The sequence below is a fragment of the Buteo buteo genome, chromosome 2 (assembly GCF_964188355.1).
Source record: "Buteo buteo chromosome 2, bButBut1.hap1.1, whole genome shotgun sequence".
NCBI classification, from domain to species: domain Eukaryota; kingdom Metazoa; phylum Chordata; class Aves; order Accipitriformes; family Accipitridae; genus Buteo; species Buteo buteo.
The window spans coordinates 1,037,489-1,065,350 of NC_134172.1; the positions used below are offsets into that span (position 1 = coordinate 1,037,489).

General features: G+C 50.3%; 2 protein-coding genes across 2 annotated transcripts; both read left to right on the plus strand.

Annotated features, from left to right (window-relative positions):
- Nucleotides 1-1,867: 1,867 nt before the first annotated feature.
- Nucleotides 1,868-7,425, plus strand: LOC142038093 (E3 ubiquitin-protein ligase TRIM7-like). The gene is made up of 7 exons (XM_075043142.1): nucleotides 1,868-2,431; nucleotides 3,714-3,800; nucleotides 4,198-4,428; nucleotides 4,806-4,828; nucleotides 5,141-5,256; nucleotides 5,572-5,604; nucleotides 6,729-7,425. The coding sequence occupies exons 1-7, from the start codon at nucleotides 1,868-1,870 to the stop codon at nucleotides 7,238-7,240; spliced, it is 1,566 nt and encodes a 521-aa protein (XP_074899243.1). The 3' UTR covers nucleotides 7,241-7,425.
- Nucleotides 7,426-9,149: 1,724 nt separating this feature from the next.
- CDC25A (cell division cycle 25A) lies at nucleotides 9,150-25,523 on the plus strand. Its single transcript, XM_075043109.1, has 16 exons — nucleotides 9,150-9,434; nucleotides 12,038-12,123; nucleotides 14,131-14,185; nucleotides 14,929-14,964; nucleotides 15,102-15,138; nucleotides 15,531-15,632; nucleotides 16,463-16,579; nucleotides 17,475-17,609; nucleotides 18,282-18,356; nucleotides 19,040-19,192; nucleotides 19,525-19,617; nucleotides 20,022-20,084; nucleotides 20,182-20,280; nucleotides 21,015-21,145; nucleotides 21,536-21,647; nucleotides 23,006-25,523. The coding sequence occupies exons 1-16, from the start codon at nucleotides 9,283-9,285 to the stop codon at nucleotides 23,144-23,146; spliced, it is 1,587 nt and encodes a 528-aa protein (XP_074899210.1). The 5' UTR covers nucleotides 9,150-9,282; the 3' UTR covers nucleotides 23,147-25,523.
- The last annotated feature ends 2,339 nt before the right edge of the window (nucleotides 25,524-27,862 follow it).

Consider the following 27,862-nt stretch of genomic DNA (forward strand, 5'->3'; position numbering starts at 1 on the left):
TCTTCCCTAAGCACCGCTGCTGTCCTCTGGGTGTTTTGGGGGCTGGGGCGAGAGCAAAGGAGACATTGTGAGAGCCGGCGGCGGCTGTGGGGTGCGGGGGTGGAAGCCAGAGCCCCCCTGCCCCGAGGCGGCCACTCGGTTTGGTGGGATTTCATGCGTGCAAGAAGGGGGCCGATGGTGTGCGGGAAGATAGCTGGCCCTGGGGAAGCAGCTCACGGACCGGATTACACCCGGCTCCCGCATGTCACAGCTGCTGCACTGACACAATCCCTTAAACTGCATTAAGCCCCAACCCCGGCGGGTGGGAAGCGGCTCCTGCAAGCGTGAGGCCTCGGGAAAGATCCCGCTCCACACCTCCAACCCGCCCACGATGGCCCGAGATGGGGCGAAGCTCCCCAGCACTCCCGGGCGCATTTCAGGTAAGAAACAATTAAATTTGTTTAAGCAGCCAGAGCATCCAAAGCAGCTGGCAGCACTGTGCCGAGGCATGCCGGCTGGCAGCCCTGGCCACCCAGGAGGGCTCTGACCGCTCCGGGGAACTGCAGCATCCCTTTTTTAAATAATTTATAAAGCAGAGAGGGCAAAAACCCAGCAGCAGGCTCCAGGCTGGGTGTCCCATGGGGTTCAAGGGGCCTCCCTGTCCGGGAGCTGCTGGGCAGCATTGCTGGAGAGCACGGCCGCTGCACCCCATGGCACGCTCCGGCTCTTGCACCAGTGCCCCGGTGCGGGGTGGGATGAGAGCTCACCCTCACCCTCACACACGCACCATTCCTCCCCGGGCTGTGGCTGCCGGCATCGCCCCCGCTCCCGTGGGCTGCCCACGGCCACGCGTGTGTGCAGACACGGATGCACACACAGCGGGGCCCTGTGCTCCCCCCGCTGGCGTTTCCCTGCTTGTTCCTCCCCGGTTTGCACACGCACACACGCGTGTGCTGAGATCCAGGTGCATGAACATACAAAGGGAGAGACAGACACCCCCACACATGCAAACACAGACACACACATAATGACATGGATGCACACACAAGCACACACACATGCATACACACGTAAACACATGGATACACACATGGACACATAAATGTACACAGATGTATATGCACCCCTATATACACCCAGATACACACACAGACGTACACCTGCACACCAACAACCAAATATGTGTATGGAGACACGCACACACAGACACATGCGCCCATACATGTGCGCACACACACACACACACACAAATGCATGCACACACATACAAATGCATGCACACACATACATGTACACACGGACACAGGGCCACGCACAAATGTGCACTCACATGGAGGCACAGATGTACAAAACCACTCACACCTGCACGTGTGTACACACACCCCTACACCCCACACATATATATGCACCACACACATGCACACACAGGCAGATACGTGTACACCCAGACATGCCTGTGCACACATGTGTACACATGCACACGTGTGCAGACATGTGCACAAGCACATCAGTACAGACACGCACACATGTTCACGTATGCACACACAAACATGCATGCCCACATACATGCACGTCAACACACAAGCACACCTGCACATACACACATGTACACACACAGATCCGTATGCACATACACACATTACATACAACATCCATGTGCACACAGATGCATGTGCGTGCACACACACACAGACACGTACGCATGTGCCAATGCAAAGGCACACAAGTACACACACACAGCTACACATATGCACATGCACGCACACATATACGCACAAAGAGATGCACTGACGTACACACACGTGTGCCAACACACATCCATACATTCATGCAAAGGCAGACACGCAGGCACACATCCACACGCAAGCACCCTAGCGCACACATGCACATGACTGCACACGCGCCAACATGCATGTGCACCGGCACGCTTGCGTGCACACACACATGCCTACACGCGTGCGTGCACGCACATACATGTGCGCGGACCGCGCGCCGTCGTCCCTCCTCCCCACCCTTTCCGGGAAGCGGCGGTTCTCCGGTAGACATGGCGCGGGCCGTGCTGGCGCTGGGCGACTGCCTCCAGGCCGAGGCCACTTGCCCCGTCTGCCTGGAGCTCTTCTCCGATCCCGTCATCACCGAGTGCGGCCACAACTTCTGCGGCCCCTGCATGGCCGAGGTGCTGGGGGTCCCGCCGCGCCCCGCCGCCTGCCCCCAGTGCCGCGCCACCGTGGCCCCCGGCTCGCTGCGGCCCAACCGCTCGTTGGGTGCCGTGGCAGGGCTGGCGGGGGCCCTGGGGGACGAGGGGCGACGACCCCGCTGCCGGCCCCACGACGAGGTGCTGGGACTCTTCTGCGAGAGCTGCCGCGTCCCCATCTGCCCCCTCTGCCGAGAGGAGCCCCAGCACCGAGACCACCACGCACGCCTCGCCGAGGAGGCTGCCCGACAGCTGCGGGTAAGGGGGGGACCTGTGTGGGGAGGGGGGCGGCTCTGGGCAGGGGCTGGGGGCCCTTGGGGAGTGGGCTGGGTGTCCCCCCCCGGTAGGGGCTGGGGTCCCCTCCGGGCACACGTCGGGGTCCCTTTCAGGCAGGGGTCAGGGTCCCCCTGAGCATGGGCTGGGGTCCCCTCCGGGCACGCGTCAGGGGTCCCTTCCAGGCAGGGGTCGGGGTCCCCCCGAGCACGGGCTGGGGTCTCCTCTGGGCATGGATCTGGGTCCCCTCCGGGCATGGGCTGGGGTCCCCTCCAGGCACAAATCTGGGGTCCCTCCCAGGCGCAGGCTGAGGTCCCCTCTAGGCACGGGTCTGGGTCCCCTCTGCACGTGGACTGGGGTCCCCTCTGAGCACAGGCTGGGGTCTCCCTCCGTTCATGGGCTGGGGTCCCCTTGGGGCAGAGCTCTGGGTCCCCTCCGGGCACGGGTTAGGGTTCCTGTCCAGCCACAGATTTGGGTCTCCATCCGGCTGCTGGCTGGGGTCCCCCTCTGGGTACGGGTTAGGGTCCCCATCTGGCCACGGTTTGGGGTTCCTGTCTTGCTGCAGGCTGGGGTCCCGTATCCCTGCCACCCTGCTGGGGCTGCTGATTCTCCCGTGGCTCCCACTGCCCATCGCCCCCCCCTGCCCATCCAGGAGCGCAGGTCCCTCTCGCTCCTCACCCCTCCGTGGCCCCGCAAGGTCCCTAGTGCCCCATATGTCCCTAGCCAGGGACAGGGCTGGGGCTGCAGCTATGGGGAACATGGTCTCCCCCCAACATGTAGGCTGGGGTCCCCCCCGCCAGGAGCCCGCTCTGCCACAGGGCACGGCTTGGAGGAGCACAAGGTTTGGTTTTTTTTAATACTCTGGTGAATTTATGGAGTGCGTCTGAGACACAGTGCTGCTGTCACTGCAAACCTCTTCCCACAAATCCCACTTCCAGCACCAAAAGTTGTTTTTCCTAATTAAAAAAAAAACAACAAAAAACCAAACCACAAACTTCAGGGTTTCCACGTGAAGCTGTTCCAGAAATGTTTCTGGCCAAAACAGCTGTGCCTGGGGATCTCCCTAGCCTGTCTGTAAGGCGTGCTGGGAGAGAGGTGGGTGCCATCTCCGGGCTCTTCCCTTCCCCACAGAGCTGAGCTCAAAAGCCACCCCCAGTGACCCTGCAGAGCAGTGTTGTCCCCACAGAGGCTGCTTGGTGACATCATGTCACTCCTGCAAACGTAACCCCAAAATCACCAAATACACTCCCCCCCCCCCCGCCTCCAGGAGACACTCCAGAGCAACCTGGTTTTTCTACAAAAAGAGAAAGAAGAATTTAAGCCCAAAGGAGAAGAGAAAAGTGATGGCCTGCTGGTATGTGTTTCTCTCTCTGTGCGCAAGCTGTGCCCCCCTGCCTGCTTATCCACCCATCCTCATGGGTGCATCCCATCTTTCCCTCTCCCCATATATACTTGTCTCCTTTTCAATAACAACACTCCATAACAACAACTTTTCTCTCTCCCTCTCTGTCCGTCCCTTATATCCTTCTTCCATCCTGCTCTCCTTCAGACTCTGCTGTCATCTTGGGTCCATCAACATCCTGACTTGCCACCCCTCTCCCCCCTCCACTCTTCCAGCTTTTCCTTCCCCAAAACTCTTCTCCTTTTCCCCATGATCCTTGCCCCCTCTCCACAGCACTGGGTCCCCGTGCCCATGCGGAGGGTCCTGGAGGATGGGGTGGTTCAAGGGCCTCCATGTGGGTGCCTTGCAGGAGAAGGTGGCCTCGGAGCGGCAGAGGCTGCAGGACACCTTTAAGCAGCTGCAGCAGTTCCTGCAGGAGCAGGAGGGCATTCTGCTGGCCAAGCTTGACCAGGCGCAGAGGGAGCTCGCCAAGGAGCGCCACGAATACGTCTCCAGTGTTTCAGAGAGGAAATCGCTGCTGGACACACTGACTGCGGAGATAGAGAAGAAACGTGACCAGCCGGTGGTCGAGTTCCTTATGGTGAGGCTGCATCACCCACCCGGGCGCTGTGACCCCCCTGGTGAGGCTGGGGGCACCCACCTGGCACCCTCTGCATCCCAGTGCCCGTGCAGCCCAGAGCCTTAGAGCCAAGGGCAGCACGGCACCGGCCGGCGTGCCAGCGGCCAGGCTGTGACACCGCGGTGCGTGGTGTGGCTGGTGCGAGTCTGGGCCTGCAGTGTGAGTTGAGGGAAGGCAAGGATTTGGGTGAGCGAGTCACCAGGAGAGTGGTGTGACGCCCTCCTCTGATCCCCATCACCCTGATTCATGCAGCATGGGAGCAACTGTAACTCACTGCCCTGGGGAACGTGGTCCTTCTCGGTGGTGCCAGAGCTGACCTAGTGTTTCCTCTTTTCCAGGATGTTGGCAAAACCCTGAGCAGGTACGAAACACGCTCAGCGTCGCTCTCCTCCCGTGCAGCTCTTTTGGGCAGAGGTTTGGAAATGCTGCAAGCAGCCAAGCTGCCGGGAGGGAGGTGGCTTTGCCCTCCCGAGTATTTGGGATTTAATGTGATGTTATCTGGAACCAGAGGTCATTGCACCCCTGTTAAAGATGGGGTTCCTGTGCCAATAGCTGGGACACAGCTCCCCAGAGTTCTGTTGCTGTAGGGGATTTTCCCCCCGTTTCCCTCCTGGCCCCGGGTGCTGGCTGACTGCTGGGGTCAGAGCTCCTCTCTGTCTTGTTTCCCCCTCAGCTGCGAGGTGGCGAGGGCCCCGATCCCAGAGCCGGTTTCTCTGGAGCTGCAGAGGACAGTTAAGAGCCTCTCTGAGATAAACGAGCTGGTCGTGGCTGTCGTGGACAAATTCAAAGGTAAAGCAACGAAGTGGCGAGCAGTACCTTGCTGTGTAGCCGGTGTCTGGGTCCCAGGCGGGCCACTGCTGTCTCTGTGCTGTGCTTCCCCCAGGCTTGGCCGCAGCAGGAGATCCTCACTACCCAGTGCCTCTGCCTGGGGTTTCAGAGCACAACATGCCTGCTCCATGTGGGATGGATCTCCTAGATGGGTTTTGGTGGAGCCTGGGGCTGTGGGAGCTGGGGAGAGAGCTCCATGCCTGGTTTGCTGTCCTGATGGGGAGCAGGAAAGATGTCACAGGAGGAGACTCACGCGTCTTCCTTTCCTTCCTCTAGTGAACCTGCTGAGCGAGACGGACAGAGAAAGGGGTAAGTTTCTAGAGCTGATGGGCACAAATGAGGGAGAAAAGCTTTCCAGAATGAGTTTCCTTCCATCCTTGGGGCAGAGATGGGCTCACACCACAACCTCTAAATCCAGGGTCTGTCTAAAATCAGGTCCCTTCGTTTTGACTAGGCCTGCTACAAAAACGCAGGTCCGTCCCCATGTCAGGCAATGCCCAGTGATGTTGTCCTCTAACACCAAGCGAGGGCCAGGGCAGCACAAGGCCCTTGGCTTCCCTGTCTTTGGAGACTTTATTCTTATCCCGCAATGTGTAAGGCTGTGACTAGTTAAGCAGAGGGGCCATATGCATTTTGAGCTGGCTTTTAGGCACAGATCGGAAATGCTTTTGCAGGTGCTCGGGGTCCACACGGTCCTGGCAGCATCGCAGGGCTCAGGTCCGGCTGGCGCCGTTTGTGCCGAAGCTGGTCTCTGCCCTCTTAGTTTTTGGGATGAGGGACCTGATGTGCCTCAGTTTCCCCAACACTGCGGTCCCCACCGTGAGCCGGGGCCCGGGAGGACTGGGTTTATTTAGCAAAGGGCCTGGGGTGGTGACACTGCGTGGTGACACCTCTGTGGCCTTGCGGGATGGCCGCAGGATGGCAGCAGAACATTCCACATGAACCGGTGGCTCCGGCTTTGCCTGGTTACTGGGCAGAGCGGGGTTAGGAGCTGGCTTTCCCTTTGGTGACCGTTTGTCCCCCTTGTCACTGGAGCAGGGACTGGCCTGACACCACTGCTGCCTTGCAGGCAATGCTTCCACACACCCAGCCTGGCTGCAGCCCCATCACACTTGGACCCAGAAATATCCAGCACGGGATTAGCAAAGCAGGTTCAGCAAAGTCCATTGCGTCTGTCCCCCACGTGTGGGGAGCTGCCTGGCTCAGTCTTGCTTCAGGGAGTGTTGCTTCACCCGTGGGTCCTAGCAGGGAGGGCAGCGAGGGTCCCATGTCCCCTGCCGCCCGAGGGGGCTGCAGGTGCTGCATGTTTGCGCTTGCGGGGCATGCGTGACTGCTGTGCGCAGAGTACACGTCCCAGCCCCATGGAAGAGGGAGAGGTGCTGGTTCGCTCCTCAGCAGGCAATGGACTGATGTTTTGCTCTGTTGTGCATTAGTGAAGGTGACGCTGGACCCAGAGACGGCAAGCCCGTACCTGATCCTCTCGAAGGACCGCAAAACCGTGTGGCTGGGAGATGGACAGCAAAACCTCCCTGACAGCCCCAAGAGATTCACGGGCAGCCCCAGCGTCCTAGGGTCCCAGGGGTTCACGGCCGGGAAGCATTACTGGGAGGTGGAGGTAGGGGATGGGGACAGCTGGGCTGTGGGGGTGGCGGTGGAGTCTGTGCAGAGGAAGGAATCGCTCAGCATGGCCATGGGGAAGATCTGGGCCCTGCGGCTGGACTGGAATCACCAGTACACGGCACTCCACATGCCCCCCGCCCCTCTGGCACTGAAGCAAGAGCCCCGGAGAATCAAGGTCCACCTGGACTACGAAGTAGGCCAAGTGACCTTCTACAATGCGCAGAACGGGATGCAGATCTTGCAGTTCAAGGCCTCCTTCACAGAGAAGGTCTTCCCTTACTTTTGGCTCTGGTCACAAGAAGCCTACATCCAGCTGTGTGCCTGACAGGGTCAGATGCCTCCCGGTCCCCTGCCCGTGCCCTTGGCTAGCTGAATAGGCAAGAGGTGTGGGAATGACGCAGCATCGCGTTGCAGACTCGCTGCAGCTCTGCCTGGGCTGGATCCCCTCTGCATGTTGCTGCATCTCCTCCTGCCAGGTCCTCTGGAGCATTAAAGATATGTTGTGCTGTCTGGGGGTGTCTGCATGCTGGTGTCCTGGGGAGATCTCACAGTGACAGTGTCCCACCTGTCTCTGCGGGCACTGAGGACGCACACAAATAAGCAGGAGAGGCGCAGGGAAGATGCTCTGATTGCTCGTGCTGGTCTTTGGCAGCGCTGCATGGCTTGCTTTGGCTCGCTGTGTTGTGCTGTGTTGTAGGCGGCATGGGGATGCAGCCACCCCACACCCAGGAACTTGGGGTTGAGCCACGGAGCTGCTAATAGTGGTGGTAACTGCTCATGTAAAACCATAAAAACTGTTGCTTGAAAGGAAAACGTTCACAGAGGGGCAGGGATGACTGGAGAGCTGGAGTCAGGGCACCACCTGAGACTCTCCAGGCTGGAAGAGCAGCAGCGATGGGGGTGTGATGGGGATCTGTGAGATCCTAGGTGGTCAGAAAGGGAGCAAATGCCATGTTGTCTAATCCAGCAACCGGGAGCATCACGTGAATCTGGTGGGTGGGAGGGCCCAGGCAGAGGGACACCTGGAGGTGTGGGATCCCCTGACAAGGCCTTTAGGTCCCTGTGTCAGGCTGAGAGCACTGGACCCAATGTGATCAGCCCTGGAGACAGCAGCCTTCGAAACCACCCCAGGGAGATCCAGCAGAGCGCATCTGCCAGGGGCTCAGCTTGACGGCAGAGACCTGCAAACCCTTAGGTGACAAGACACACGGCCTACTGGAGCCACGCTGCCTGTCCCGAGCGCTTCACTGTGTCACGCTGTTTCTCCCCCTGCGAAATGGGACTGTGTGTTTTGGAGCTGGGACTGCTCCCCTTGCACCTGCCTTGTCCACAACCAGACAGGCCTGAGGGATGACCCACAAAAGGAGTTCCCTCCTTTCCCCAGCACAACCATCGCCGCCTCCGTCCTGCTCCCTGACCGCAGGCAGGGCAGGGAAAAGGCAAGGTGGGGCAACAGGTCCTCTGAAAAGCTGAGCATCGTGTCCATTTGTAAGGCAAATAGCGCCTGGGTAAATATCACAGCCTCTCGGAAGGAGAGGACACGAGAAAAGGTCTGCAGGGGTTATTTGGAGCCCAGTTGCGCCTGCTTTCTGCGCCTCCCATGCTGACACGTCTCTTCTCCCACTCCTATTCCACAAGTGCCACTGCTCCATGAACCCCATCTCAGTGCCGCAGGGACGTACGCTGGCTTCTTATTTTCAGGCTGCTGCTCACCGAACGCCTCACAAGAGCGGCCACCGCTTCCCCGGTGATGCCGCTTGTTTGTTGTTCTCACAGAGATCTCCTTTGAGGAGAAATGACGTGGGGAGGGTTCCTCGGCTCACCGAGACCCAGTTACCTGTTGTGTTTATGCCTCCCCCCCTCCCCTCCCCTTTCCCAGTTTTATCCACTTCCCCTCAGGCCCAGGGCGGGTGGAGGGACGGCTAAAGGGAGACAGTCGGAGCTATGGCGGCAAAGCGGGGGGACTACATTTCCCAGCATGCAACGCGGAGGAGGGCAATGCGTGGAACTCGTTGCCCTCCTCCGCGTTGCATGCTGGGAAATGTAGTCCCCTCCCCTTTGGCACTCAGTAACGCTCCTTGAGGCGCCCCATTGGCTGGCTTCTCTATTGGGCAGGAGCGACGTCAAGCAACAGTTGGAGGCGGGGACTGAGGCGCCCGCCGGCGTTCTTACTGGTCACAACGAAAGCGGCGGGCGGGGAGATTGAAGAAGAAACACCCGCCCCCTTCAAATGTCGCGCGGAGGAGGGTTCTGATTGGCGGAGGGGCACTTTGGCGCCAGCTTCGGAGCGGGCGACGGGTGGCGGCTGGGGTCAAAGCGGTGCGGGCCGCGTTGACAGGAGGACGGTGAGGGGTTTAGCTCGGCTCCATGGATCCAGCACCGGGCGGTTCTTACCGCCGCCGCCTCCTGCTTCTCTCCCCGGCTTCTCCCGCTTCACCCGCCGTGGTCAAGTCTCTCTTTCCCGCCGACCTCTCGCCGGTTTCCGACCTCCGCCTCACCATGGAGCAGCTGGGACGCGGGTCAGTCAGAGCGGGGGGAGGGGGGGGCCCTTCTGCTGAGCGCTGTCCCCGGGGCACCCCTCCCTACCCCCACCTCTATCACCCCCCCAAAATAACCCCTGACGCCTCGAGGGCCCATTCCCTCCCTTCTTCCCTCCCGGACCCGAAGTGAGGCCTAAGGGACACCCCCCCCCCCCCCCCCCCTCCCCCGCCATACCAGACCTCCAGGGCCTCTTCTCCCCCCACCCCCGGACCCGAAGCGGGGCCTGGGGGAGCTCTTCTCCTCCCCCAATTTGAGAAAAAAAAAAAAAAAAAAAGGCAGCAAGGCCTCGAGGAATTGTTCTCCTTCCGTTCCACTCCCTCCCCCGCAGCGGGGCCTTGTGGAACTATTCTCCTATTTCTCCCCCCCTCCCGCAAGGCCTGGAGGAGCTCTTCTCCTTCTCTGCTCCCCTCTTTCAGAAGCAAGGCCTCGGGGACCTCATCTACCCCCCCCCCCTCCCAAAAGTGAGGCCTCGTGGATCTCTTCTTCTCCTTCCTCCCCCCCGCCCCTAAATCGAGGCCCTGAGGATCTCTCTTAATCTCCTTCTTCCTCCAAAAGTGAGGCCTTGAGGACCTCATCCTGTATTCTGTCCTTCCAAACACCCCCCCTGAAAACTGAGGCCTCAAAGACCTCTTCTCCTAACCTTTCCCCCCCAAAAAACGAGGCCTCGAGGAGCTGTTTCTCCCCCCCTCCCCCCCTGCCCCAAAATGAGGCCTCCAGGAGTTCTTCCTATGCCCACCCCGCCTTGCAAACCCGAGGCCTCCACGCCTCCCTTAAACGTGTGTCGTCGTCGACCCCCACCCCTGCAGAGCTCTGTTCTCCCCCCACCCGTCCTTCCACCAAATAGCCCCCTTCTCTCCTGGCCCTTTCTCCCTAGGGAGCCCCGAGATTGTCCCCCGTCCCCCCCACCCCCAATGCGGTCGTGGCTCCTGCGCTGTGGGCCATCTTCTCCCTGCGGTGTGCCACCATCTTCCTCTGGTTCTGCTCTGGGCATCCACCTCGCTCCTGAGCCCTTCCCTGTGCCTGGCCCCAGCACTGGGTGCTTTTTCCTCTCCCACAAATTAATGCTGGTACCTTTGTGTCCGTCCTTCCCCTCCTCTCTTTACTGTTTTGCGTATGGAAAGTGCTGCAGTCTTTGGGCTCTGCTGCTCTTTTCTGCTTGTAACTCCAGCCGTGCAGTTGCTCAATCCAATTTTGCTGTTACTAGTGTCTAACTCCTTTAATCTCATTATTCCTATGGTAACCTCTACAGTTTGTCTCTTGTGTGGCTCCCATTTTGCCCTGGCCCACTCTGGTCTTGATGGCCACCCTGGTATTTGTCCTTTGTTTGCTGTTTTTATATCATTCTAATTTCTGTAATCACCTGCTTTCTTTATGATCCTTCCCTCCTTCAGATTCCTGGAATTCCTGTAAATGATTTGCACCACTCCCCTCCCTGTTCATTATTCTGTCCTTTCAGTTTGTAGCCCTAGCTTGTGCCCAGATGCATTTTTTTTAATTAACCCATTAACACACTCGATTAGCTTTTCCCTTATTTAAGGCAATATAGAGTAACACTACATGTGATATGCATATCTCTCTGTATTGAAGCTGCTGTGACCCCTGCCCACATATGAAGTTAGTGTGTGTCTGATGTGGCTCAGCAGTCAGGCAGGAGAGCTTGCCTCGAGGTTCCCTGCCTGCTCGCAGAGCAGTGTCTGTGCTTGCACATGTGTCAGGTCAGGGGCTGGTGTTCCTCAGGCTCTCGATGCCTTGAGCCCCTTCACCTACAGAATGATTTAGACTGGTCTGATGGTTATGTGAGCAGAGAAGAACTTGCTTAGTTGGTAAGACAAAATTTGAGAGCTAACTACTTATGAAAATGAGTTTGAGTTAGAAGTTTGGTAATTTTTCTATGCAAAACAATAACTAAATGAGTGGCTGCTGAAGAGAGGGTTGCAGTCCCGAGAAGAATGAGGGGGCTCTGATAGAGGTGTTTCTAGTGAGTGGTTTGGGAGGTGCTGGTGTTATTACAGGCACCAATAATCATCTGCACACTTTAAATTGTTTTTAGTCCTTAAAGTTTTATTGCAAGGTCTGTCATTTTGTTGTATTGGGACCTTCATTTGTGAAGGCACAAGCTCAGGACAGGCTCTAAAACATTGTTTCAAAAAAACCCTCCCAGTTAGTGTGTCATGGAGAAAAGCTTGGAAGTTTGGTGTGAGGTGACCAGGAAGGCAACCAGGGTAATTATTGTCTTGAATGGCACTCTCCCTGTCTCTGTTTTGGAAGCCTAAGTTCTAATATTATCAGCACTGCATGTGCAGGTTTGAAGAAAGAAAACCAAAACCTGAAGCTGAAGCCCCTGTAGGTGTTAGATCTGAGCGTGGTAATCTGGTGGTGGCATTATCCCTGTATACTCAACAGCGCATGGAGCATGAGAGACTGCAGTCTGCAGGATTGCCAAGCTGGAATCCTTTCACTTGGCTGATGATAAAGGTTTCAGGTTATGACTACCTGTGCTGTATATCTATGTTCATGCACTCCTATGTTGTATTTCTTGCTTCAGTGAGCGTTTAAAACAAATACCTAACTTCCTTTACAGTCAGCATGAAAACGCTGAGCAAGATCTGGGGAACAAGAATACTAATGGTTTACAAAGAACAGTGTCATCGGAATCAACAGACTCAGGTATGGCTTTCTCAATTAATAAATAACAAGTAAGAAATGAAAGGCATCATATCTTTACATGGCTTCTACTGCAAGCAGCTTCCAGGGTTTGGAGAGAGAACTAATGCTGCCTGCCTGCAATCCCTACAGCCGCTTCTCATTCTTATGCTCTTGAAAGGAGGGAGGAAGGCAAACCATCACGGCAGTTCATGGTTTGGGTTGTGGGTGGGTTTTTTTGCTTTAATTGTCCTGGAGCATGTTAGGAGTAGAGCTAGCATGGAGGAAAAACTGGTTCACTCTGACAGAGGTGGCTTCTTCCTTTTTTTTCTTGGGATGGCTGTTAAGACATGGTTGCTGACCTGTCATGCTTTGTACTCCAGAGTGATGTTTATCACTACCATTTTCTGATTGCCTTGATGTTCTGCTCTGTACATGGTAGTAGGTCAACACCTTATCATGAGTGTGTCAGCCTTTCTTGCAGTAGAGACAGCTGAAGATGAAGGCTGCTACAGATAGCCCAAGATAGGCTTCACTAGTGAATTGGATTCCCACCATTCTCTAGTCTGTGGTGTCTTGCAGATATTGGCTTGTGAGCATTTATAGTTGTGTGTTGGGGCTATGGTCTGGAAAACGGGGAGATAGTGTTTCATTCTTCATTGTTAGGATCCGTTGCATATCTGCATTCAGCTCTGAATGGGACTGGTTTGAGTTTCTGCCCTTTGGAGGGTGATAACTTGGATGAAAGCAAGTTGTCACTGTGGTTTCTCTCTTTAAACCCAAACTGTGCTAACCTGCTCTGCACACTCAAATCAAGGCTGTTGAGCAGGGTTTGTTTTGTGGCTTGCGTGTTTTTTTTGTGGCTTTTTGTTAACAAGAGCTGATTGTTTATCTAAAACCCAGGGAGCTGCATCTTTCTTAGTACTGATACTTGCCTAGAAGTATTTTTTTCAGATGAGATGCTTTATCAGTGAAAATGAAATTTCACTAGAAGCTATTACCCCATAACTTGTAGAATCAGGGAAGCTTCTGATACTTCATTGGTCCAGCCCAGCGATGGAAATCAGTGTCTCCACCCGAATTTATGCACCAGTCTGACTGCACGTGGTACTTTCAGCCCTCAAAGGAACTTTATGAACTGTTAAAACATGGGCATAGCTCACAAACCACAGAGCAGGATAGAAAAACCAAGCTTGCTAAATCTTCACTTTCTTCTTGGCTTTTTTCCTTCTTTTCCTGTCTCCAAAACAGGTCTTAAGTGCTTACAAAACACTCATGATTAAGGTTTCTGCTGTGCCAAGACCACTACCTGTCATGTTAGTCAAATTAATTCTTTGTAGTTGTTTGTTTAGATCACAGTCTCTGAAGTAACAGCAAGTCTTGTCATGATGGTATAGAGTGCATTCTGGTAAGCTGTTGGGCTGTCACTAGGGCTTGTGAATACTACCATAATACAAAAACTCCTCGGGGATCTGTGCTTAAGTAGGCTTCATATTTGACTGTACGTAGGTGCTATGTAGTTGTAACGTTTCACTTGGTTTTTGCTTAGGGAGTGCTTGCAGTTGTTTCCAGTACCCTCGCATGCATTAAGAAGGGTCTTTTGACTACTTCTTTTTGGAATGAGGCCAGAGTTTCTTCCCATAAAGAAGTGTAACTAAACACATGGCTTAAAAAACCCTGAAGGATTAAGTTGTTAAGATGTGTGTGTGAGAGAATAAGACAAGGGTATTCCACGTTATGTGGTAGCACTCTGTTCTGTATGACATTCTAGACAGGGTTGGGGTGCTTTTTTCAGTTACTCCTATTTTTCCCCAAGCACTAACACTTGATTATCGATGGTGAAAAACCAAGAGTATGGAGTATCTGTAATTGCTTGCTTCTACCCTGAGATGAGGCTGCAGACTGGATTTCCTACATCAGTTTCCTCTTTAAGCTCAGGGTCTTTCAGAGGAAATCTCACAATGTCCAATACTTCGCGTTTCCTAGGTGCTAAGATATCACTCGATTGAAAACGCTGTCTTTCCTCTGCAGGTTGTGCTTTGGATTCACCTGGTCCTGCAACCTCAGACAATACCATGGAGGAAACGTACGTAACCATATGCTAAGCCTGACTTCTGGCATTTCATGTTGCACCATTAACAAACGTAGGCTAATGAGAGGCTTGACGTGGCTTTTCCTTTGCTGGCATGCGTGCAGTGGGCTTTTCTCTCTGAAACTTCTAGAAGTGCGTGCTGTAGTGCTCTGCAGCTTGAGATGCTAGGCTTTCTGTCTTGTCTGTGTCCCAGAGTACTTAACAAGTCTTGGGTTTGAGTTAATGTGTTGTACCAACCAGACTGTTTGAACATGACATTGGCACCTTACCAAGAGTATGAGGCTGTACCAAATTGCATGTAAGTTGCAGTTTTCACTCACCACTTAAACTATAATTTATGCTTTTATATGCCTTAACTGATACTAAGCAATTTCTCTGAGCTTTGAATTTGCTGCTCTCAATTAGATTATTTTTTCTTTCCCTAATCTTCTGTCCCCAGGTATGGGGGACAGATGTCCTTGTTTCCTGATTTACTGAGCTTTTCTTCCTTCAACCTAGCTTCTTGCCTAAACAATGCTGAAAAGAATTTGGGGAAAGGAGGGGGAGAAAGAGTCTAGCTAGTGTTTCAAAAACTATGATGGGTTAAGCTGACTATAAATAGCTTTTGAGAAAGACAAAGTGTCATCAAAAAGCATGTTGGCTTCTGCCTAGCATAACACTCTATGACTTAAATACAAGGTTGATTTTTAGTGTACTATCCTTCAATACTAACTGTGGGGCATCTCACTTGCTTTTAGGTTTGAGAAAGCAATTCTTGAATCTAGCAGACTAAAGTAAGTATACTTTTAACTTCTTTGTCAGTGACTGTTGTAACTTATGGAGTTTTACTGGGGGAGGGAGTGAGTTCTATTCATGTTACTGTCTTTCAAAACAAAATGTTGAAATAAATCTTGGTTCTTTTTCATTGTAGCATACGAATGCCTTTCAGAAGAATACATTCACTGCCAGTAAGTGAGGGTGGTATTGATATTCTATAAATGTTAAAGGATTTAGCGTGTTAAGTGTTTTTAGTTGGATACATTCCATAACTTGTTAATTTTCCGGCTTCAAGAACAGCTGCTGTGGTGCTTAATGAAAACTGTCAAAATTACAGCTTGTAAACTTGAAGTCTCGTTCATGTTGGTGTGAAATTTCAGTGATGTGGCTTTGTCCCTAATGCAGTTGAAGCATTTCGGTACCTGTACCGAGATGTCAGCATAAAAGACTCATGCACGTAGTTTGCACCAATTTGTAGTTGGAGACCTTACAGTCTTTATTAATCCCCGTTTTGCTTAAAATGTAGTTGTGCAAAGACTATATTGCACAATACTGAACTGGCACTTTTGTATGAACGTTGTAGCAAAGCCTCCTGGGATCCAGTCCTGCCCTGAAGGGAAGCCATTCCAATTCTCTGGATAGTGATGCTTTTCAACTGCTGGAACAAGATGAAAATAAGGAGAATGTAAGTGTTGCTTTCTGTTGCCTGTGATGGTATGGTGTAAGAGGCGGTACCAAGGAAGCTGAATTAGCACACTGTTTCAACAGTGGATGTGGTGGAAAAGGCTTCTTTTACTCTCTGCCTGGCTGTAGTTCAGACATAACAAAGTTTTGCATAGTTTATCTTAGGGGAACTTGCAGCGAAGTGCGACAGCACTGATTATAGCAACTGCAAACTGATTATGGGTTAATAAAAATTTGGTAGATTTTGATTGCACAGCTCTACCTTTGTGCTACTGAACCTGACTCCTTTTAGGCTGTGGCAAGGGAAAATGTATTCATCCTGCTAGCTTTAGATAGCTATGAGGGGTGCCTCCAGACAGCTGTTCAGATAGATCACCTCATCTCTTTCCACTGCTGACATGGGGAGTCCTGGTTCCTCACAGCACAAATGTCCTTTTGCCTACTTGGTCTGAAAGGCCTTGCTGCTGGAAATCTCACCAGTAGGACTCCGACGGGTCTCTACAGAAGAGTGGGTGTCAGGAGACAGTCTTGTCTGCCTTTAAAAATTATTTCTTTTGCAGAGAAGTTGACTGACAAAAAGAAATAGAAAAGCCTTAAGCCTGTAGGAGATATCAAGAGGATAAAAGCTCGATTATGTTAAATGAATCACTATTGTAACATCTTTAATTTGAAAACATTCGCCTTCAGACTGTTCTGTTGGCAGCAGGGAACTTAAACCCAAAACCTCAGGTAGTTTAAAAAAAAAACAAACCTGAAAAGATAAAATGATCCTAGCAATTTACACAGTTTGTCATTTTGGTAAAATGATCACTTTGCTCCTTTTTAATTCAGGAATCATTTGAGTTTAAGAAGCCAACCAAGCCAGCTTCTCGTTGTTCTGTGCATATCCATTCCCGTGATGGAAAAGGTGTTCCTGGACCAAGGCAGAAGTCATCTTCAGCTCAGATAGTGAGTATTACAGTGTTCTTTACAACTAATTCTCACCTAATCCTCTGCATACATACTGTCTGTGAGGAAGAAAAAATTGCATCACGGTTCTAAGGCAGTGCTGTTAGTCACCACTCTTCATGTGCCAAACAGAAAAACTTATCTATATGCCAGACAAGAAAACTTTTCTCACATTTGGCTCATGAGATGGTCAGAAGTTTGAAACATGGATTTTTCTGTAGTCTGCGAAAGGTTAGTCAATACAGAGCTGAGATTATGCTGCAGTAAGTCAAGGGAGTGTGGACACTGATGTGGAATAGAGGAATTTAGTTTGTAATTGTTTTCACTACCAATAAAGTAGATACTTATACTGAGGCAGATGCATTTGGAACAATGAAGCCAATTGTGTGGATGCAACTGGATCTTATGTCCAGATAGGACATCCAGGAAGAAAATATTACCTTCTTTGTATTCTATTGCTTAAAGCAAATAGAATGAAAAAACATGATGGGTCCTTGCACGGAAACAGAGCTGGGGGGTTAAGTCTTGTCTCCACTCCTTGGATCTGGTAGTCCTTCATCTTGCTTAGCACTCTTGATCTTGGGCTTATCAGCTGCAGTTTATATTAGTTCTTGATCTTACTGACAGCACCCGTTTCTCTTCTTTGCACGTTCACTGGATAGCTTCTTCCAGAGAAGAGGGTTATTGCTTAATGAGGTTAATGAAACACCCTGCTGTTCTAGGGATCCAGTAGAAGTATTGGAACTCGCTTTGGGGTTTGGTCAAGCCAGTGTATTCAAGGTGGTGGAATAACCACCATGTTTTCTGTAGTGCAGTGAGAGGCACAGCATCATCTCTGTGGTTATAGCTCCCTGCAGTAAAGAAAAGGAATGCTGTTAAAACTGTCTTGTCTCAGTTTCCCATGGGTGAAATACCGATGGGTGAACAGGAGAACTACAGGCCAGCTTTCCTGCAGCAGTCTTCTCTGACTTCCTCTGAAAGTGAAGATGATGATGGATTCCTAGAGCTGCTAGATGAGCAAGATTTGAAGGTATGTACAAAGGAAATACAATAGACATTTCAAAATCAGCTAATGTTAATAGTCTGCCAACAATATCTGTCCGTGGTGCACGTATGTTCTAGCAGAAGTCAGTGTGGTAAGTCAAACTGCAAAAAGCTACATACTAGGGAATCCTAGAAGATGAGTTATCATCATCTTTTTTCAACTCTTATGTTTCAGTGTCTCTATCTTATATGTGCTCTTTCCTTGTGCAGACAGTGGGATTTACTTGCTGTGTGAACAGCCGTTAGTTTAAGAATTGCTGCTGTTCCTCTTGGCAGATGAGAATTGCATTACTCAAGAGAATTATTTGAATAGTTGGCATTTTTCTTTAGAAACTTGCTGAAGGAGCTAGAGGTGATATTTACTTTTGAGCCACTGAAATAGAAGAATGTTTCTAACTGAATTTGAAATGCTTAAAGCTTTGGAGGAACATCATTGTTAATCAATCAATGAATTGGTATAACTTACCTTCTCTAACATGTCTCAACTCGGTTCCATTATTTCATTTGAGTATTGGACTAGTAATTGAGTTAAATTCATTCCTAAAACTGCTCTGACAGCTAAATTCAGCTGGAATGTTTGCCCATGCTGTGCAGAAGCTATATTTACAGTCTCTGCCCACAGCAAAGTAGATGAGAATTAACTTTCTTTTTTTCTCAGAACGATGAGGAGATGCCATCTGATGTGGCGAGCCTCTGGACTGCACCACTAGTCATGAGGAAAACAGACAATCGGGTAAGTGTTCTGGCAGAGCACAACAGAACAGAGATGGGGACTTTGTTCTGGCAGTCGTTTTCACTACTGGGACAAGTGATCACACTGTCTCTGATCCTGTATCCCTAATAACAGCAACAAAACAAGATACAGCATAAACCCCCTTCAGTATTTGCTTATCTCTAAAGCCTGTTTACCTCAAGGACATCATCAGTGTGGAACAATGCTCATTGTCTGCCTATATAGGCATTAACTTTCTTTTTGCAAAACCACTTCATAAATGTGAGAAGATCTGGACGTCCCTTATCAGATACTTGTTGACATATCTTGAGTACATCCTGCACAGACTTACCTGGAATGCCTGTAGCCTGATCATATGATAACAGACTTTGAAGGGAGTTTAGACTCCAGCAAAAGGCTCCTTAATGTGCTGATAGATTGTCTGCTAATTGGTATAAAGCACTCTGCTAGCATTTCATATTGCTTATGGTGCCCCAAGCTCACCCAGTCCACAGAGCAAGAAACAAGTATTACTGGAAATGTAGGTCCTGAATGTAGATGACCCTATTAACATCCTGCTGTTGCTGTGCAGTGGCCGTGTGTTATAGAAGGCAAAATTTGTAATAGTCTGAAAGTCTGAGGCTTGCTTAGTTTCTAACCTAAATCTTTGCTAGACAGCCCCTAACTTCTCCCCTTCCTTGCAGGCCAAACGATGCCGGTTGTTTGGCTCTTCATCTCTGACTAGTGGTGTAGGAAGAACCACCCAGAAAAGGATGGAGAGATCCCAGGAAGAGAATTCTCCAGGGAAGAGCAAGAAGAGGAAAAGCCTGCCTGGAACACCTTCTGAGGACTCAACGGTTGGTGGCTTGGCATCCAATTTTGTAATAGAAAATTGAGTAGGAGAGGATCTAATATAGGTGTCTAGTTTATGAAGGTTAATGAGAGAGCTTCTTCGGGTGAATTACTGACCTAGCAAAACTGCATTCTCTCTGCATAGTGCAGGAGATTTGGGGGAGCTAGTGCAGTAGTTGCATACTCTTGAGCCTGAGTTTTACTTTAATCTGAAGGGGAGGCTGGGGAGTTGTAGTTCAGGGCTTCAGAGTAAACTGAGTTTTCTGTTATGTTATGGGAAAAGGATCCCTCTCTGCTGTCAGTGCTCAGCATTGATCTCTAACCTGTGTTCCTCTAGAGTTTGAAAATGGTAAAGACACAATCCTCCGCAGCAGAGATTGAAAGCATTTTGGACAGTGACCAGAGAGACCTTATTGGTGACTTCTCAAAGGTAATTCAAGTGATTTAATGGTCAAGTGTTAATTCAAGTGTTTTAATGGCCTCTCTTGGTAGAGATGTTTCAAACCAGCCCAAGTAAAGCACTTCCCTTCTTTAACAGTACATATTCAAATTACTAGGAAAGGTTGTCTGTGAGAAGGGTGCTTTCATAGGTTAGACGCAAAGCTATTAATTTGTGGTTATTCAAAAAGATCTACAAAATCTCTTCAGTATAGGAACCAAAAATAAAATTCTGTCCCTGAATTTTAGAATTCTTAGTTTTAAGTCTTGAGCTTTGCTGAAGAGATTCTTGTCAATAAAGTGTCTATGTTACAAAGATTAACTGCTGGACACTGTGCTATTGCCTATGTGGCTCGTGTTTGGAATTTTCTCAATTAGATGCTGTCTGTCTTACAGGGTTATTTATTCCATACTGTCGATGGGAAACATCAAGACTTAAAATATATTGACTCAGAAATGGTATGTGCCCCAGGGACAGTAAGAAAAATTCTTTACGGGGGGGGGGGGAATAATACAAAAGCATGTTGAAACAACTGAACTTTTTTTTTTTTTCCAGATTGTGTCTGTGCTGACTGGGAAGTTTGCGAGCTTCATCAAGGAATGCGTGATAATTGATTGTAGATACCCGTATGAGTACGAAGGAGGACACATCAAGGTATGTTGACCCCATAAAAGCAATGTAGAGTTGTCTGAACTTGCAGACTGGGGTCACTTGGCACCATGGGGGGCTGCTTTTTACTAGCAAGTATCCAAGGCCATGTGAATATGTTATAGCTGAGGCGCCCAAGTGCCCCACTGGGGTCTGTGATCCTGTTATGCCTACACATTGCATGAGTCTCAGGACACTGAGCTCACACTTGGCTCGTAAAGTGAGTTTTCCCTCAAAGGAGGGAACATTCTGCTTTCGTTAAGCAGAAGAGGTGGCCTGTGTGGCAAGCAGGGAGATGATTCCAGAGGAGGGTGTAAGACACTCGGTGTCCAGCATCCTGAGATCTAGGGAAGCTAAAATTTAGAATATTAAACTTCATGTAAACCACAGACTTCAAAGAACAAATAGCTGTGCAAAACATAATTGATGTTGAAGTTTGCTGCTTGAGTAAGCTGGCTGGCCCTCTCAAATACAATGAGATGGGAAAGGAAATCTAATGAGCCACAACCTATAGCTGTTGAAACAGCAATCTGAATCAGGTCCAGGTCACCCAGAGTTGGCGTTAGACTATCTGTAATGTTCTGCTTGGGTTTGAAGCTGTGTTCCCAATGGCTGGAGAGGGTTGCCAGAGCTCCTCTAGGAAACTAAGATGAGGAAACAGCTTGCAAGGAAGTGGGATAGGTTTGTTACTGTTCTCCTCTACTCACAGCATGTGCTCAGGCATTACTCTACCTTTACAGGGTGCTGTAAACCTTCATATGGAAGAGGATGTGGAAGACTACTTGCTTAAGAAGCCAATCCAGCCATCAGAGAACAAACGAGTGATAATAGTGTTCCACTGCGAGTTTTCTTCGGAGCGGGGTCCTCGCATGTGAGTTATCCCACACTCCCCTAGATAAGAACTTACTGCTGTGCTAGTTGAGAGCAAAGCTTTTGGGATGGCACCAGTTACTGTGCTGGTGTGCTACTTAATACACAGTTTATCATGAGGAGATGTTGGTTGTCACCTCTCGCAGGGATGTGACACAGCCCATGATGTGAATGGCCATGCTGAAGTTGGGCTGGTGCACTGGAATGCTTAGAGAGGGAAAGGAAAAAACAGTTAGCCGCAGCTTTGCAGCCAGTGTGGCTTCTCAGCCTGTTCCTGATAGGCAATGGCTTGCTTCTATAATCCCAGGAATGGGAAGTTTTGGGCCAGAGCTGTTTTCAGGTGTTACTTGTTGAATGTGAGATTTAACACAGGATTTTTTTCCTGCTACAGGTGCCGGTTTGTGAGAGAGCGGGACAGGCTGGGTAACGAATACCCCAACCTCCATTACCCAGAACTGTATGTCCTGAAGGGGGGCTACAAGGACTTCTTCTTAAGATGCCGCGTAAGTGACATTCTCTTAAATTCATCTTTCACACTCAGAGGAGAAGAAACAATAGATCAACGATATTGATGTATTCATACTTGATCAGACTTCTCTTTGGAGTAGTGTTTTTTGCTGGGGTAGCTTTTCCTGCTCTGTTTCACAGTGCTCTACTGTACTGGGAGCAGTTAAAATTTGGCAGTGAGGCTCTCTAAGCCTATTCCGTACTTCAGAGCTGTCTTGCTGCCATAGCTGAAAGGTTTTTCCACTTGTCTCAAGAGTAAAATATGACTGGTTTCTGCCCTTTGTAACAACTAGGAGGCCAAAATGTTGTTTGGAGAAGGAATTTAAGACTGCTTAGCCTGCAAAGACTAGGAGAGAAGACAGGCTTGACAGTAACTGCCATATAACAAATGGAAAGCTGAAGTTTCATACTAAAATAGCAAAATTGAAAAACTTGAACTCTGAGTTTTCAGCCTCTTAATTCAGAAAAGGAAACTAAAAAATGCCCAGCATCTCTCTTCCCAGTGTTCTGAGGATGGCATTTCTTGTATCACTTGGCTTCTGCTGCTTCAGCATTTCAGTGGCTGTACTCTCTTTCTCCAGCTAGTTCTTCCCGCTGTTCTGACACAAACTAGACTGTGGCCTGGCTGTCACTTAAGTCCCTCTCAGGCCTCCACACTTCAGAGTATCTCTTAGATTACCTTCCTGTTCTGTGACTTGGTATGTTTTCAGAGAGATGCGAGATATTTGGCCTTTCTGTGGCTGGCTGGCTGTTTCCCGGTGGGATATTGGGTCTCCCACCATTTGGGCCGTCATAGGGGATGCCGATGTTCATGCCAGTGAGTGCTGTCCTGGTTTTTGGCTCTCCCTGGGATCTGCTGGCTCCCCTGTGGCGGTGGATGCCTGGGTTTTGTTTCGGGCCCTGTGGGTATCCTCTCCTGAGGTGGAAGGATCGAAGGCCTCAAGGTGGCAGCATGGAACAGCCGACAGCAGCCTTTGATGTTCTGGTGTGTGAGCCAGGGGCGGGCTGGTCCCGAGATACAAGTATTCTTCAAATCTGTCCTGTTTCAAGGTGAATACTAGACAGGCTTAGTTTGTGTATTGATGTCTGCCAGAAAATTTGGGGTGAGAGGTCTGTACACAGGCCTGAAAGTCCTTTGTTTAATAGCTATCACTTCTGAAGTAGCTGTAATCTGAATATCATGGCTTTGTTTGTGAGTGTCTGGTATGAAGCTCCTGTATAGAGTGGGGGGGGGCTGTTTCTGTTTTTTCTGCTGGTAGTTGTTTGAATGGTTGCTATCAGGCTCTGTTGGTGAGTCTCGAAAGAGATCATTGCTCCTGACACACTGCAGTGAAACCAGCTTCTCTTTCCCCAGAGTTTCTGCGAGCCCCAGAGCTACCGCCCCATGCACCATGAGGACTTTAAAGAAGACTTGAAAAGGTTCCGCACCAAAAGCCGAACATGGGCTGGCGAGAAGAGCAAAAGGGAACTGTACAGTCGCCTGAAGAAACTCTAAGGGCTGAGCTGAACAAGACTGCCCATTGTGGGGAGGGGGAGGCTGCAGTGGGAGGGAGTTGTGCCTGTTCCATGTTTGTGGTTATCAGGTACCAGCTCTGTCCTCATCTGTCATCTTGCTGGGAACACCGTGGGACTTGTGGCTGTAGGCTTGAACCGAGCAACCTGGGTGCTGGTTGGGAGCTGACTTCTGAATCTTCTTGTTACGCTGCTTCGTGGAAATGGCTTCTCGTGTTCTGTGACATCCACAAACTGCCTGACAGCCTGCCCAGGGAGGGGTGGGGAGAGGCTGTTGCCTGCCACGTACATGGGGCTCGGCTGGTACATGGTGTAAGCATTGAGGGTATTTTAGTGCCTGTTTTTTTTTTTTTTTTAATGCTTTGTTTTATTTAAATACAGTCCAATGAAGCTAATACTGCTGCAGTTGAATCCTCTGGATTGTACTTAAACCTTGTTTCTGCTAAAGGGCAGCCTGCTGTTGGGGGGGTAGAGGGGTTTATTTTTCTCAGCTGAAGCTTTGATTCTGTGTTTTCATAGCATAACATGTTGTGGTGAAGTAAAATGGGAAATAGTTCATTACAGCTAGAGGTTGCCACCTTGCTGAACTCCCGTGTTCTGCTGTGGGAGGCCTCTTGAAGACAGTCTAAGGGGAAATTGCTTATTGTAGATAGATATCATGAATGCTTTATTTCATAGTAATTTTAATTTAGCTGCTGCTTTAGTTCTAGAGGAGTTGGTGTTTTAAAGTAGGGATAACTTCTGGGAACTGAGGGTAATTCAGAATTAGGCTGTCTCAGGTCATCCCAGAAGTACCAGGTGGCAAAGCTGTTACCAGGTTTCTCAACAGCAGTAATTTACTGCTGCTGCTGCTCCCTCCAAGGCTGTGTATTATTATCATGAAATGTGTCCAGAAAAGAACCTGGCTGTGAGGAATCACACTGATGATCCTGGGAGGCTGTTCTGAACCTGCTTCTGCTGCTTTGGGTTTGACTTTGGCCACTTCTCCAGCAGCAGAAGCACCTTCTGCCAGGAAAGGCAGGAAATACAATTAATTCTTGAAGGAAGAACTTCCTCAGCTGGCATTGTACCCTACAGCTGAGCCCTACAAATTGCCCACCTAAAGCAGAATTCATGGTTCCGTGGCACAACTGCTTTGCTGCTAATTTTTGGCGTCATGGAAGACCCAACTACAACTAATGAGCCTTGCGGTAGCCCAGGGCTTTCAGGGTAAGGCTGGCTGCTTGCTGCAGCAATGCTGTGATGATTGCTGTAGCTCACCTTCCTCAAAAAATCACACAAAAACTTCCTAGTGAAACTAGTGTTCCCAAGGCCGGGTTGCAGCCTGGGACCAGCCACCCATCCTGGAAGCTCTCGGCTCTTTAGCAGAAATCCATGCTTCACATGGCTTGGCTTGCTCCCTGTGAGCTAGTCTTGCGTGCCATTGTATCTGTGTCAAAAAAAAAAATACTGAAATAGAGGTGCCTTATGTGGAATTTTAAGTTGATTTTTTTTAAAACTGTTTCTTAAAGCCTGCTGTTAATCCTCTTGAGAACTGAAAAGATAAACTTTGAACTCTAACTTTCTCATTTAAAAAAAAATAAATCGGATTTTGCTGGTTTCCCTCAAAGCCGAATACCTTGAATGAGAAGATGATGAAATGCTAAATCAGAAATGGCCATTACCAACTCTCCCACATCTCGCCTGGAAAGTCTGAACTCCGGGTGGAAGCTGGTGAGGTGCCTGGGGGGGGCTGCGTGGTGGGGGGAGATCACGTGCGGGTGAAGGCCGGCTGCCTGTGACATGGGCAGCAACGCGATCGACCCAAACTGCTTTTTGGTGCAAGACCCGTTGTGCCAAGCCAAAGTGGTAAATAATCAGTTTAGCAATACAACAGCCAGGCAACATGTCTTGGTACAAGTTCATAAACAAATAGTCACTCTATGTAAAAGTTTAACTTGCCAGCCATGTTCAAAAAAAGCAGATGGAGACTGTTGACAGAGCCACGATGCTCTTTTTCAAGGTCACTCAGCTGGAGCAAAACCATTATAGCAATTTGTGACTTTACAGTTGTACTTCCTGCGAATGCCCCTAACTTCCTGATATCCAGGAAATGGAATGTGGTGTGGGCATTGTGGCCCTCTGTGGCCCAGCACTACTGGGGGACATGAGCCACAGTCTCTGCTTGGAGGGACCAGATATGCCTGTAACCCTGAAGAGATAGAACTGTGACCCCTTGCTATATACCCCACCTAGTTCTGTCTGTGTGCTGTGTTTGGGAACAGTCCTGGGTGTGGGAAGGAGAAGGCTGCAAGATGTATGTTTCTAAAATCTGTCCCGTATCAGCCTGCAACTGTACTAGACCACTGTGGGCTGAGAGAATAAAGTACTTAAAATCTCAACAGTTTGTCTAACTCAACTTGTCTTGTGGTAGAAGGCGTGCATGCTGGTGAACTTTGCATTGTGCACCGTGGCTTGAAAAAACCATGTTGGCAATCGCTGTTTTTCCTGTCTTGTGTTCTTTGCTTATTGCTTCCGGGATAACTTTAAATGATGAAAAATAGCACCCTGCTTTCCTGTAAGCTGCAGGAATTGGACCAGTTGGAGGAAGACTGGTTTTCTTGCTCGGCTGGCAGAGCTGCATGATGTTTGTGTACCTGTAACTGGCAAAGGCGGCTGGGCACGAACTGTCTGTGGCCTCGTGCAGGGGCCTGGTACCGTGGCAGGGGTGGACAGAGCTGGGAAAGTCCAGTTCAGCCCCAGTCCAGGCTGATGGGGACTTGGGTCTTTAATCACTCCCATGACTTGGGAATACCAGGGCTGCAGCCATCTGAATTTCAAAGCGGTGTATTTCCGTCGTACCATCTACGCTGCAGGGAGTTGCAGCTCACTTTTGGATGAAGATCCTTGTTTGCGCTGGACGCTTTCCCAGTGGAGCACCTGAGAGGGCTGCTTTGTTAAGGATGTTAATAGTTTCAGCAGAAAGCGTGGGGATGAAGAGCAGGTGGCCAACAATGGGGTCAGCATTAAAAGCTTCACTTAAAATACAGCAATGTGACTTCAAATCCACTGGAGGCTAAAGCGGAGAACTGGGTGGGTATTTTTTCCTTGCCTCCATCTGTCATCCTTAAAACTGGTGTTGAAAGCAGCTTACAGCTTCATCAGCTTCTACCACAAGCTCCTGAACGCTGCAAAGCTTAGTGTTTTCTTTCATATTGCTTTACCTTTTGTGGCCTAAAAGGACACTTGTGTGATCTTTTTATCTCACAACGTTTGTGGCTAATAGAAAGGTGAGCAGCAAAGGGACAGCTGCCCTGGGTGTACCAGTAGCTCCTTCAACGGGGGCCCGTGGGGACCGGGAAGCGGGTGTTGGACACCCATCCAATGCTGCCTCGCTGTGGCTTTTCAGGTGGTGCCTTGTGAAAAGGGAAAAGATGTTTTTTAGCTACAACTGTGATACGGGGCAATTCCCTGGCTTGAAATCCTTTTGCAGCTTTTCAGACAAACCTTCTGTCTTTGCCTTTCTGCCTCTACCATTTTCTTTGCCCAGGAGGGCTGTGCGATGGCTCTTCCCCAGCCTCTCGGAGCCTGTTTCTGCATCTCTCCTCTTGTGACCAAAGGCATCTTTCCTGGCAGGCAGTTGTGCTCCCTTCCCTGCATGCAGCAGTCGCTGCTGCGAAACCCAACCTTGCAATTTCCTGTACTTATTTGTCAAGTGAAACTGTACCTACCTGAGGCTCTGCCAAGCCAGGAGGAATTATCTCGGCTTGTGGCAGGAGCACAGAGTGTGTGATAACTCTGCCTGGTACCCAGCATGATGAAAGGGCAAAGTGGGATGCTCTGTGAGGGCCTGAGTGCTACTGGCTTGGCTGGAGGCAGAGGGCTTCAAATGATCAGCTAAAATTTGCTAATAATCCAATTGCTCCTGCTAGTTTGCAAGTGGTGAAGCTGGATGTGTTTAGGGCAGCAGCTGGGAGAGTGCCATCTCCCCAGAACTGGGGGGTTTGGTAGGGAGAAGTGATAGAACGACTCGCCTCTGATGAAAATCATGGCTGTATGTTGATGCAGACAATGCTTTTTGAAGGAGATTCATGTGGCTTTGCTGGGCAGAAGCTGCTTTGTTAAGAAAACTATTGGCTTTGTATTTTGGCAATGGCCTTCAGTGATGTGTGACTACGAAGTCCCCTGGAGAGCTGGTGCATGGGTGGCAGTGCCACATAATTCCTGGAAATGTTGGTACCGGGATTTGGCCAGGCTGCCATTTGGGTTTTCTTTGAACTGGAGCTGGGCAGCGGCTGCTCCCACGGGGCCATTCCTGGGGCTGCAGCACAACCCAGTGCCCTGTACGCCTTCTCCCGCGTGGGGCGTCCCTGCTGTGTTGTGTCCCACCTGCCTTCCCTTTGGTCCAGTGTGGCTCCACTGGGACATCCTGCCATTGCCTGGTCCCTGATCAAAAACCCCGTGGTCCCTGCTCCGCTTTGGGCACAGTTACACCCCATCACTGGGTCAGGAGCCGGGGAGGGCAAGGGGACAGTCCCAGCTCCTGGCTCTGCACCAGTGCCTCCATTTCCCCAGTAACAGTGATGAACAGGATGGCTCTGCCCCAGGCAGTGGGGCAGTCACCCTCCCTTTGCTGGGATCGAGGAGCAGAGGCTGCCGGCCAGGGCAGAGGGTGGAAGGTCCTTGTTAGAGGTCACCAAATCCAGGCAGAGCTGGAAAC